Here is a 10,631-nt window from a genome sequence, read left to right as displayed (position 1 = left end):
AGTATAAGTGTGTGTGTGAGTATAAGTGTAAGTGTGGGTGTAAGTGTAGGTGTAAGTGTAGGTATAAGTGTAGGTGTAAGTGTAAGTGTAAGTATAAGTGTAAGTGTGTTATGATATTAGGCTTTGCCTAATAGAGCTATGTCCTAGGATAGAGCCACGCGCTACCGCACGTGACTTGTATCCTATGACTAAGCAGGCATTGGAGTATAAGTACTCCAATGCCTCGTACCTTAAGTTAGTGTTCCGTAGGTTTCTTAACAACTATTTCCGACCACTAGATACTGGTAGTACTAGTGACTCCATAACATTTAAGAAACCTCCCTTCGTCACGGCAAGCAGTAGGCCGCAGACTATTGAACAATGGATCAACAGGACAACAACGCACTACCTAGCGAACAAAATGCTACCGCTAGCCAACCACCACCCGACTGGTTTACAGAAATCCAGCAGTTACGCCAGCAAATCGCTACGGTAATGCAGTACCAAGCGTCCCGGGAGGCGCAGCCCGGTACTACGTCGGGATCGGTACGGACCCCCTCAACTGTCAATGGCCCAGCAATACTTCCCCAAGTCCGACGTAAACCAATACCAACAGGGGCACCATACGATGGAGATAAGACTACGTTTACAGCCTGGAAGATACTTATGGCCCACAAGCTAGTTACCGACCGCAAGTTCATCGGTACCGACAAGGACCAGTGGATGTTCGTCTGGCAGTGCTTAGCGCCCAAGATTCAGTCCCGCGTTACAGCCTTCTTCGAAGCAGGGCCGTCGTACCAGTACAACCCGTTACAATTCTTGGCTTACCTCGAATCCGTTTTCGCCGACCCTCATCGGATGGAGATAGCGCAGACCGAGCTCGAACAACTAGAGCAAGCAAGCAATGAGGCATTTACCTCATTCTACGTGCGCTTCGAACAAAAGCTGGCGTTGGCTGGGGGAATGAATTGGCCCGACGAAATTAAACTCGTCAAGCTGCGTCGCGCGCTTAATAAGACCATGCGGGATAGCAGTATTGGGCGCAATATCCCACGAGACAGTTACGAGGCGGCCGTTAACATTTACCGTAGCATTGCGGTAGACATTGAATCGTACCGCTTGGAGGAGAAATACCGGAACCGCTACGGCCGCGCAACAGCCCCGACAAAACCCATAACGGACGAGGACGGTGACGCACGGATGACGGGCATCAACGCAGCAACTGTAGGGCGCCGTCGCCCAGCAACCCAAGGAACAAGGACCAGCCCAGGGCAGTCGTCAAGCCAGCGTGCAACTTGGGTCCCCCGCAGTACAATTGACGCGCGCAAGGAGGAGGGCGCTTGTTTACGCTGCGGATCCAAGCAGCACTTTATTAAAGACTGCGAAATGCGGCCTGCGGCGCGACCGGTACAAAATCTATCCATTCATCGGGTAAATACAGAGAGGGAGAACGCACAGGAGGAATCCTTAGACCAGTTCTCGGAAAACGAAGCGCCCCCGAGCTAAGTCTCGCGCGGGGGCAAGACGGTACAGACAAGGACCAAAGCGGGAGGACCAAGCGTTGGAGGAAGCAATTTCAGGACATCAAGGCGCGGTTGGATAGGCCGCCGTTCCTTATCCCAACGCTTGTAAATTCTACCCGTTTCTTAGACGTTCAAATCGATTGCGGTTGCGATTGTTATAGCGCAATCAGCGAACGTACGGCCCAAAGTCTGCGCCTTGAGCTTATTCCACTACCGGTACGGCGCCGGTTAAAGACAGCCGTAGCAGTAACACGCCGCCGGGGCGGCCCAACGGAGGTACATCCATATATCTCGCACATGGTACGAGTTGCGCTCGATATAGACGGCTGGGAGTCTCCAGCGGTACTATACGTAGTGCCAGGCCTTAGCCGAGATGCAATACTAGGCCTACCGTGGATAGAACACCGCGGTGTCGACCTGCACGCAGCCGAACGCCGCCTTACAATTGGAGCGGCAGGGGGCCAGGTGGTACAAGCAGCAGATACGCGGCCGCAGCGCGGTAGCTACAACCTCGAGATCGCAACTGTTTCGTCTGTTATGGCCGAACCGGAGAGCCAAGCGGTAGTTACCAACTTAATGGAGATCTCGGCAGCACTCCGCCAAGTAGCACCGAGCCCCGAGCCCAGCGGGACGGAGGGACACCTGCCCGCCTACCTAAAGGAGTTTGCCGACTTATTCGATAAGGCGCAGGCCTCCGGCCTTCCTCCGCACCGGGGACTGAGGGACCACCACATCAAGCTGCAAACCGGGCCCAACGGGGAACCCCCAGAGCTGCCGTGGGGACCATTGTACAATATGCCACGGGACCAGTTGTTGGAGGTACGACAGCAGATTACCGAATTGTTGGACAAAGGGTGGATACGTACCAGCTCCTCAGCGGCAGCGGCACCGATCCTCCTAACCAAGAAACCGGGGGGGGGTTGGCGCCTTTGCGTAGATTACCGCGCACTGAACAAGATTACGATACAGGATAGGTATCCCCTACCGCTAATAAAGGAAACGTTGCGCTCCCTGTCAGGATCCCGCTGGTTTACGAAACTCGACGTACGGGCGGCCTTCCATAAGATCCGTATTGCGCCCGGCAGCGAGCACCTTACGGCATTCCGCACCCGCTTCGGCTTATTTGAATGGCTGGTCTGCCCGTTCGGACTTGCAGGCGCTCCCGCAATATTCCAGCGTTACATCAACGGGGTACTCGGAACTAATTTAGGTAACTTCGTAACGGCCTTTCTGGACGATATCTTAGTGTACACAAGCGGCTCCAAGGCGGACCATATTCGGAAGGTAAAAGGGGTACTTCAACGCCTACGTGAAGTAGGTCTATACTTGGACCTAGACAAGTGCGCCTTTGCAGTTAAGGAAGTCAAGTACCTGGGCTATATTGTTCAGGCGGGAGTGGAAATCCGGACCGACCCAGCAAAGATAGCCGCTATCCGCAACTGGGAGGCACCAAGGACCGTCCGAGGGGTACGCAGTTTCTTGGGGTTTGCTAACTTCTACCGGGAATTTATCCCCTAGTTCGCGGAATTAACAGCGCCCCTATCCCAGCTTACTTGCAAGGGGCAGCCGTTCCGCTGGACTACCGACGAGGACAATGCGTTCGAAGAACTAAAGCGACTATTTATATCGCACCCGATCCTGGCACAATGGGATGCAGAGAGACCAACGTTCGTAGAGGCAGATTGTTCCGGTACGGCTTTGGGAGGATGCCTATTACAGGTGGACGAGAAAGGCATCCTGCGCCCGGTCGCATACCATTCGGCAAAATTAACGGCCGCAGAGCGCAATTATACAATCCACGACAAGGAGCTCTTGGCTGTAGTGCGCTGCCTCGAGGCATGGCAGGCAGACCTGCGAGGGGTGTCCGCACCGTTTACGGTTCTAACCGACCACAAGAACCTGGAATACTTTACCCGACCGCGGGAAATCTCGGAGCGCCAGGCACGGTGGGCTGAGAAGCTCTCGCAGTTTAACTTTCATTTACAGTACAGGCCGGGATCTTAAGCGCAACGGCCAGATGCACTATCACGCAGGCAGCAGGACGTAGAGCACCAACCCCGAACTATGCAAGTATTACAACCTGTATCAATCAGCAATTTCGGAAGTTCGCCGAGCACCCGCAGCGCGCCCGCAGAGCAACCGCCTAGCAACCTACCACCAGGATCACGGCTATTCCACGACACCAGCTTGCAGGAGCTATAGGACCAGGCAGTTATTAAGGACCAGACGTATGCAGTACGCCTAGATACTATACGTCGCGGAGACCGCAAGTTCCCGGACGAAGCAGATACGCGGGAACAGGTAGCCGACTGTACCATTGACGCGCACGGTGCGCTACAGTTCCGAGGGCGCCTGTGGCTACCATCGTAGGAACCGCTAACTATACGCGTTATCCACCAAGTCCATGACTCCCCTATCTCGGGGCACCCAGGACGAAATGCTACATTCGCAGCGCTAAAGAGGAATTACCACTGGGATCACATGTCGGCAGCGGTAGGGCGATTTATACGGAACTGCCACTGCTACCGCAGCCACAAGAGTAGGCAGCGCCGCCAGGGCCTACTGCGGCAAATTGAGCCGCCGGACAGATATTGGAAACAGATCTCCATGGACTTTATAACGGAGCTACCCGCATAAGACGAACAAGCGCCACAGTACATGATGGTACTTACAGACAGGCTGTCCAAGTACGTACAGCTGGAAGCTATGACGTCTATGACGGCAGAAGCGTGTGCCGAACGGTTCAAGGAGTGCTGGTGGCGTTTCCGTGGGTTCCCGGAATACATTATATCCGACCGAGGATCAGACTGGGTCGGCCAGTTCTGGGCAACGTTATGCCGTATTGTCGGGATCGAACAGCGGCTGTCTACAGCATATCACCCGCAGTCAGACGGAGGCACGGAACGAGCGAACCAAGAAGTTCAAGCAATCCTACGCACCTTTATAGCGTTCGACCAATTTGACTGGCCGGACCATCTAGCGGCATGCCAGCTGGCGCTAAATGGTAGGGACTCTTCCGTTACCGGCATGAGCCCGAACAGTCTCCTATTGGGATACGAAGTCAACGCAGTACAACGGGTGGAAGCTCCCACCCCAAGCGCAACTACGGGTAAAGGGCGAGCAGTAGCGTTCGCACAGCGCCTGCGCGAAGGCACCGAGCTGGCCCAGGCGGCAATTGCATTTGCACAGCAACGCTTGGAGGAAGAATCAAACTCCCACCGGCGCCCAGCGGAGCGTTTCCAGGTAGGGGACAAGGTATGGCTAAGTCTACGCTATATAAAGTCTCCACGCCCATCCAAGAAGCTAGACTGGGTAACAGCTAAGTATACGGTTGTGGCCGTACCGACCCCCCTAACTGTTACGCTGGATGTCCCCCGAGGCACGCACCCTACCTTTCACGTGGACCTAGTAGAGCGGGCCGCAACGGATCCGCTACCTAGTCAAGCCTTAACGAATACAGAGCCAGGGCCGCTCTTGGTAGAGGACGAGGACGGCGTACCGCAGGAAGAGTATATTGTAGAGGAAATCTTGGCCGCAAAGAACGCAAGAGGGCAAGGTAAGCGCCGCAATGTCCTGGTTAAATGGGCCGGGCATGACCAACCTACGTGGGAACCGCTGGAAAATCTACAGGAGACCAAAGTACTGGCAGACTACGAGCAAAAATAGGGTAGCGCACTTACTCACGACGGACCAGTCTCCTTGCGACAACGGCGTCGGCGCGGCTTGCATTCAACCAGCCCGAAAGGGGCGCAAATAACTCCTCCGTCCCAAACCGGAACGTCTCAAAACGAAGGACCCAGGTCGGCCCCGAAGAATTCCCAGCCCCAATCGGGGCGCTATAAGCAAGACGAAGTCTTAGCGCTGTAGCGCACAAACGTTGGGCCCTTAACGGCCGGGGGGAGGCGGCAACTCGCTCGAGTCATCCTCGACTGAGGACGAAAGGTAAAGGGGCGGGGCCGGCGCTGGGAGGCCGTCCGCAAACAGGACGCGGCGGGCAGCAACCAGCTCCTCGTGGATCGCGGCCATGAGGCCCGACTGCTGCTGTTGCACCAGCTCAAAGCTGTTGAGCCGGGCGTCCTGCGCGCCCTGATGGTCGCGCAGGCCTTGCACGGCGCCAGCAAAACCGCGCACTAGCATCTGCAGCTGCTGCTGCTGCACACCACCGCTGTGCGACGGCGTCAGGGCCTGCGAGGCCAGCACCAGGGCACCCATAGGGTCGCCGGGAGTCGAGGGCAGCGCCACAGCGGCGGCACCACGGGCAGTACCGCCGGCGGGGGTGAGGGGAGTGGCGGGGACAACGTCGGCGGGAGTCGTCCTGGCGGCATTATAGAGCTCACGCCAGGTATCGCCAAGCTGGCGAAACGGGGCGGAGAGGCGAACGCGGCGGCCGGGCAATTCAGCCGTCTTGGCACGGGCAGCCGAAACAATATGGTCGCCTTCGGCGGCGGCAAGAACGAGCTCGCAAACGATACGGCGGAGGCGCGGATACGGCGTCAGCAGGTGCGGAATCTATTCGCACCTGCGCCGAGCCGAGGCGCAGGTGGTGCAGCCATTGCCGCCACCACGTTCGCAGTGGGCGGCGCCGGTGCGGACCAGACGTTCGATGCAGGGCAAACACATCTGAGCCTCGGCGGCGGGGACGTCATACTCCTCGTCCGAGGAGTCTCCCTGGACGGCAAAGCCGCCCATCGACCGAACGGCCGACGCCTTGTCCGAGGCGTAGCCACGAACAGGGCCATTGTTGTTGTTGGGAGGAGGAGGAGGAGTATCGGCGGCGGCAGACATAGCGGCGCGGCGACGGGAAAGTGAGTAATCGACTAACACAAGCAGTTAGCGACAAGCGGCAGCAAGAACCCCGGTACGGCACGTACCGTAAGGAAGGCGGGAGAGCGGGAGGAAGCAAGAAATTGTAACGGCGGCGTTGAAGGAAGCGGCGATCACGAAGGAGGAAAGAGGAAACACGCAACTTGCCCGCAACGAACACATAAGAAATACGGAGGGGCAGCGCGACGGGGCCGCAACGGAACCTTAGCTACAGAAGTGTCAACATACGCGCCCGGCAACCACCCGCGAACAGGACAGAGGCATAGCCGTTATGTGGCGGGGCTTTTTCAGTCAAAAAGGAAACCCTAGGCGCGTTAGCGCGGGCGGAGCGGGGCAGGTACCGATTGGCGGGGCGCGCGCGCGAAAAGGTACTTGCGGTCGGGATCGTCGAGTCAAAAAGGTGCAGTCAAAAAGATCCACCAATACGCGGCCGCGCGGGTCGGGAAAAATACGACCGTACGGGCGGAAAAGATTGTTCGGCGAATATCACGTCGCATCGGCCGTAGCGGTGCGCAGGGCGCGGCAAAATAATCCCCAACAGTAAAAGTTTTCTTGTCGGGAATTTGGGGAATTTCGGTACGACAATGGTTGGGTAGGTGGGGGGTGGGGGGGGGGGGGGGGAAGTAGCGGTGTATTGGTATTGGTAGCTTTGCGGGCGGGGCTTGAAAAAAAAATCCCATCAAGGTAGCAGGGCCAGACCAATAGTAGACTGGAGTAAGTATAGTAGTACTCTATTATCTATCCGTACGTACTTGGGTTGGATTATTTCAATTGGATTGTTTCAATTGCCTTGCAAACGTATAAGTAGGTACTTGTAGCTAAGCAACAGCAATTAGCAACAACAATAGCAATCGGGTCAGCAACAGCAACAGCAACAGCAACAACAACAGTAACGGCAACAGCAACAGTAACAGCAACGGCAACAGCAACAGCAACAGCAACAGCAACAGCAACAGCAACAGCAACAGCAACGGCACCTGCAATTGTACCAGCAACTGTCAGTACCTGCAACAGCAACAGCAACGGCAACAGCAACAGTAACAGTACCGGCACCTGCAATTGTACCAGCAACTATCAGTACTTGCAACAGCAACAGCAACAGTAACGGCACCTGCAATTGTACCAGTATCTATCAGCACCTGCAACAGCAACAGTAACAGTACCGGCACCTGCAACAGCAACAGTAACAGTAACGGTACCTGCAATTGTACCAGCAACTGTCAGCACCTGCAACAGCAACAGTAACGGTACCGGCAACAGTAACGGCACCTGCAATTGTACCAGCAACAGTAACGGCACCGGCAACAGCAACAGCAACAGCAACAGCAACAGTACCTATAACAGCAACAGCAACAGCAACGGTAACAGCAACTGTACCAGCAACTATCAGCACCTGCAACAGCAACAGCAACAGCAACGGTAACAGCAACTGTACCAGCAACTATCAGCACCTGCAACAGCAACAGTAACAGTACCGGCAACAGCAACGGCAACGGCAACAGTACCGGCAACAGCAACAGCAACGGCAACAGTACCGGCAACAGTAACGGCACCTGCAATTGTACCAGTAACTATCAGCACCTGCAACAGCAACAGTAACAGTAACGGTACCTGCAATTGTACCAGCAACTGTCAGCAACAGCAACGGCAACAGTAACAGTACCGGCAACAGCAACGGCAACGGCAACAGTACCAGCAACAGTACCGGCAACAGCAACGGCAACGGCAACAGCAACAGTAACAGTACCGGCACCTGCAATTGTACCAGTAACTGTCAGCACCTGCAACAGCAACAGTAACGGTACCGGCAACAGCAACGGCAACGGCAACAGTACCAGCAACAGTAACGGCACCTGCAATTGTACCAGTATCTATCAGCACCTGCAACAGCAACAGTAACAGTACCGGCACCTGCAATTGTACCAGTAACTGTCAGCACCTGCAACAGCAACAGTAACGGTACCGGCAACAGCAACGGCAACGGCAACAGTACCAGCAACAGTAACGGCACCTGCAATTGTACCAGCAACTGTCAGCAACAGCAACGGCAACAGTAACAGTACCGGCAACAGCAACGGCAACGGCAACAGTACCAGCAACAGTACCGGCAACAGCAACGGCAACGGCAACAGCAACAGTAACGGTACCGGCAAAAGCAACGGCAACGGCAACAGTACCAGCAACAGTAACGGCACCTGCAATTGTACCAGTAACTATCAGCACCTACAACAGCAACAGTAACAGTACCGGCACCTGTAATTATACCAGCAACTGTCAGCACCTGCAACAGTAACAGTAACGGTACCGGCAACAGTAACGGCACCTGCAATTGTACCAGCAACAGTAACGGTACCTGCAATTGTACCAGCAACTGTTAGCACCTGCAACAGCAACAGCAACGGCAACAGCAACAGCAACAGCAACGGCAACAGCAACAGTAACAGTACCGGCACCTGCAATTGTACCAGTAACTATCAGCACCTGCAACAGCAACAGTAACAGTACCGGCACCTGCAATTGTACCAGTAACTATCAGCACCTGCAACAGCAACAGTAACAGTACCGGTACCTGCAATTGTACCAGTAACTGTCAGCACCTGCAACAGCAACAGCAACGGTACCGGCAATAGTAACGGCAACGGCAACAGTACCAGCAACAGTAACGGCACCTGCAATTGTACCAGTAACTGTTGGCACCTGCAACAGCAACAGTAACGGTACCGGCAATAGTAACGGCAACTGTACCAGCAACTGTCAGCACCTGCAACAGCAACAGCAACAACAACGGCAACAGCAACAGCAACAGCAACGGCAACAGCAATAATGGGGTTTGGTACCTTCTCTTACGATGCAAGCCATCAAGTCGTCGTATGCCAGCTATGCAGGACCTGCATAGGGCCAAAGGAAACGGCCATAAGAAGCCATCTCCGAGCAGAACCGCACCGACTCCTCGGCCAAGACCTAAAGTCGACGGTTACTTCCCTTTTAAGCTATAAATGCCGATCTGAAAAGGAACTTCGAGATAATAGGCCAAGCCGGACTATAACCTGCGTACCTATTGAGGGCCTAGCTACATTCCCTGGATACCTCTGCAATAACGGGGATAACTGCGACTTCTGTACAAGGCGGCTGGCTGCAATGCACGACCACCTACCAAGGCACGGCAAGACACGAGCACAACACACAGAAGGTAACCCCCTATGGCGGGCCTGCTGCCTACAGACCTACTTTACGGCAAAGGGTAGGATTGACTACTTTATCGTTCAGGACCAGCAGGAACGCCAAGGGGTACCATTATCGTTATCGGTAGAGGAAGACGCCCTATTCGCCACGTTAAAGCAGGATATACAGCAAGCAACAAGGGACCTGGACGAAAAGGCAGCTACCGTACCGGATACCGACGAGACGGCTAGAACGGAGCGGCAGCCGTGGCTTGTTATGACGGGTTTCCCCGACCACCTACGGGGGCTACAGGATTCAGAGATCCAATCGTCGTATACACTACCTGGGAAGAAGAAATATAACAGTAGTAGTGATAACGAAGAAGACTGGCTACTGCTACAGATTTTGGAAGCAGCAGAAGAGGTACTTCGCGATGCTTATTCTGTCTGTAGCTACCGGGGCCTGGGTCAGAAGATTACACAGCAACGGGCCACTATCCTCAGTAACTTTACAGCCGGCCAGCCGGCCGCCCGGGGCAATACTATTGCGTTCCGTAGCTTTAAGAACCAGTCTACGTTATCGACCTACTTCCGGAGGATGAAGCAGCTACTTGTCTACTACTTTCGCGTTGTGTATAGCGAGGACGGCCACTTTACAAGGGTAGGCAGCCAGGAAGAGGGTGGCCAGGTATTGCCAAAGGATATAATCCAGCCAACGCAAGCCCAGCAGGAAGCAATATTGGATGTTATTACAGCTATATACGATCAACAGGAAAACAGCAACAGCAACAGCAACAGCAACAGCAACAGCAACAGCAACGGCAACAGCAACGGTAACGGCAACAGCAACAGCAACGGTAACAGTAACGGCAGCAGCAACGGCAACGGCAACAGCAACGGTAACGGCAACAGCAACAGCAACGGCAACAGCAACGGCAACAGCAACGGCAACAGCAACGGTAACGGCAATAGCAACAGCAACAGCAACGGCAACAGCAACGGTAACAGCAACGGTAACGGCAACAGCAATAGCAACGGCAACAGCAACGGCAACAGCAACGGCAACAGCAACGGTAACGGCAACAGCAACGGCAACGGCAACAGTAATAGCAACGGTAAAGACAATACTATAGTTAAGAAGGCT

At 54.8% G+C, this 10,631-nt stretch overlaps 4 protein-coding genes and 1 pseudogene across 4 annotated transcripts; 4 read left to right on the top strand and 1 right to left on the bottom strand.

Annotated features, from left to right (window-relative positions):
- Positions 1-360: 360 nt before the first annotated feature.
- On the top strand, positions 361-1,485 carry DCS_05897 (uncharacterized protein; the record flags this gene model as incomplete). Its single annotated transcript, XM_040803196.1, has 1 exon — positions 361-1,485. The coding sequence occupies one exon, from the start codon at positions 361-363 to the stop codon at positions 1,483-1,485; it is 1,125 nt and encodes a 374-aa protein (XP_040653300.1).
- A 314-nt stretch (positions 1,486-1,799) lies between these two features.
- DCS_05896 (uncharacterized protein) lies at positions 1,800-3,506 on the top strand (the record flags this gene model as incomplete). Its single annotated transcript, XM_040803195.1, has 2 exons — positions 1,800-2,969; positions 3,021-3,506. 2 exons carry the CDS (start codon positions 1,800-1,802, stop codon positions 3,504-3,506), a joined length of 1,656 nt encoding a protein of 551 aa, XP_040653299.1.
- Positions 3,507-4,163: 657 nt separating this feature from the next.
- On the top strand, positions 4,164-5,168 carry DCS_05895 (uncharacterized protein; the record flags this gene model as incomplete). Its single annotated transcript, XM_040803194.1, has 1 exon — positions 4,164-5,168. One exon carries the CDS (start codon positions 4,164-4,166, stop codon positions 5,166-5,168), a length of 1,005 nt encoding a protein of 334 aa, XP_040653298.1.
- A 219-nt stretch (positions 5,169-5,387) lies between these two features.
- On the bottom strand, positions 5,388-6,287 carry DCS_05894 (uncharacterized protein; the record flags this gene model as incomplete). The annotated part of the gene is made up of 2 exons (XM_040803193.1): positions 5,388-6,011; positions 6,096-6,287. The coding sequence occupies 2 exons, from the start codon at positions 6,285-6,287 to the stop codon at positions 5,388-5,390; spliced, it is 816 nt and encodes a 271-aa protein (XP_040653297.1).
- A 3,177-nt stretch (positions 6,288-9,464) lies between these two features.
- DCS_05893 lies at positions 9,465-10,602 on the top strand (annotated as a pseudogene).
- Positions 10,603-10,631: the final 29 nt, after the last annotated feature.

Source organism: Drechmeria coniospora, chromosome 03 (assembly GCF_001625195.1).
Source record: "Drechmeria coniospora strain ARSEF 6962 chromosome 03, whole genome shotgun sequence".
Lineage (NCBI taxonomy): Eukaryota > Fungi > Ascomycota > Sordariomycetes > Hypocreales > Ophiocordycipitaceae > Drechmeria > Drechmeria coniospora.
The sequence above is the reverse complement of the archived record's forward strand: the minus strand, read 5'-3'. Positions and strand labels throughout refer to the sequence as shown.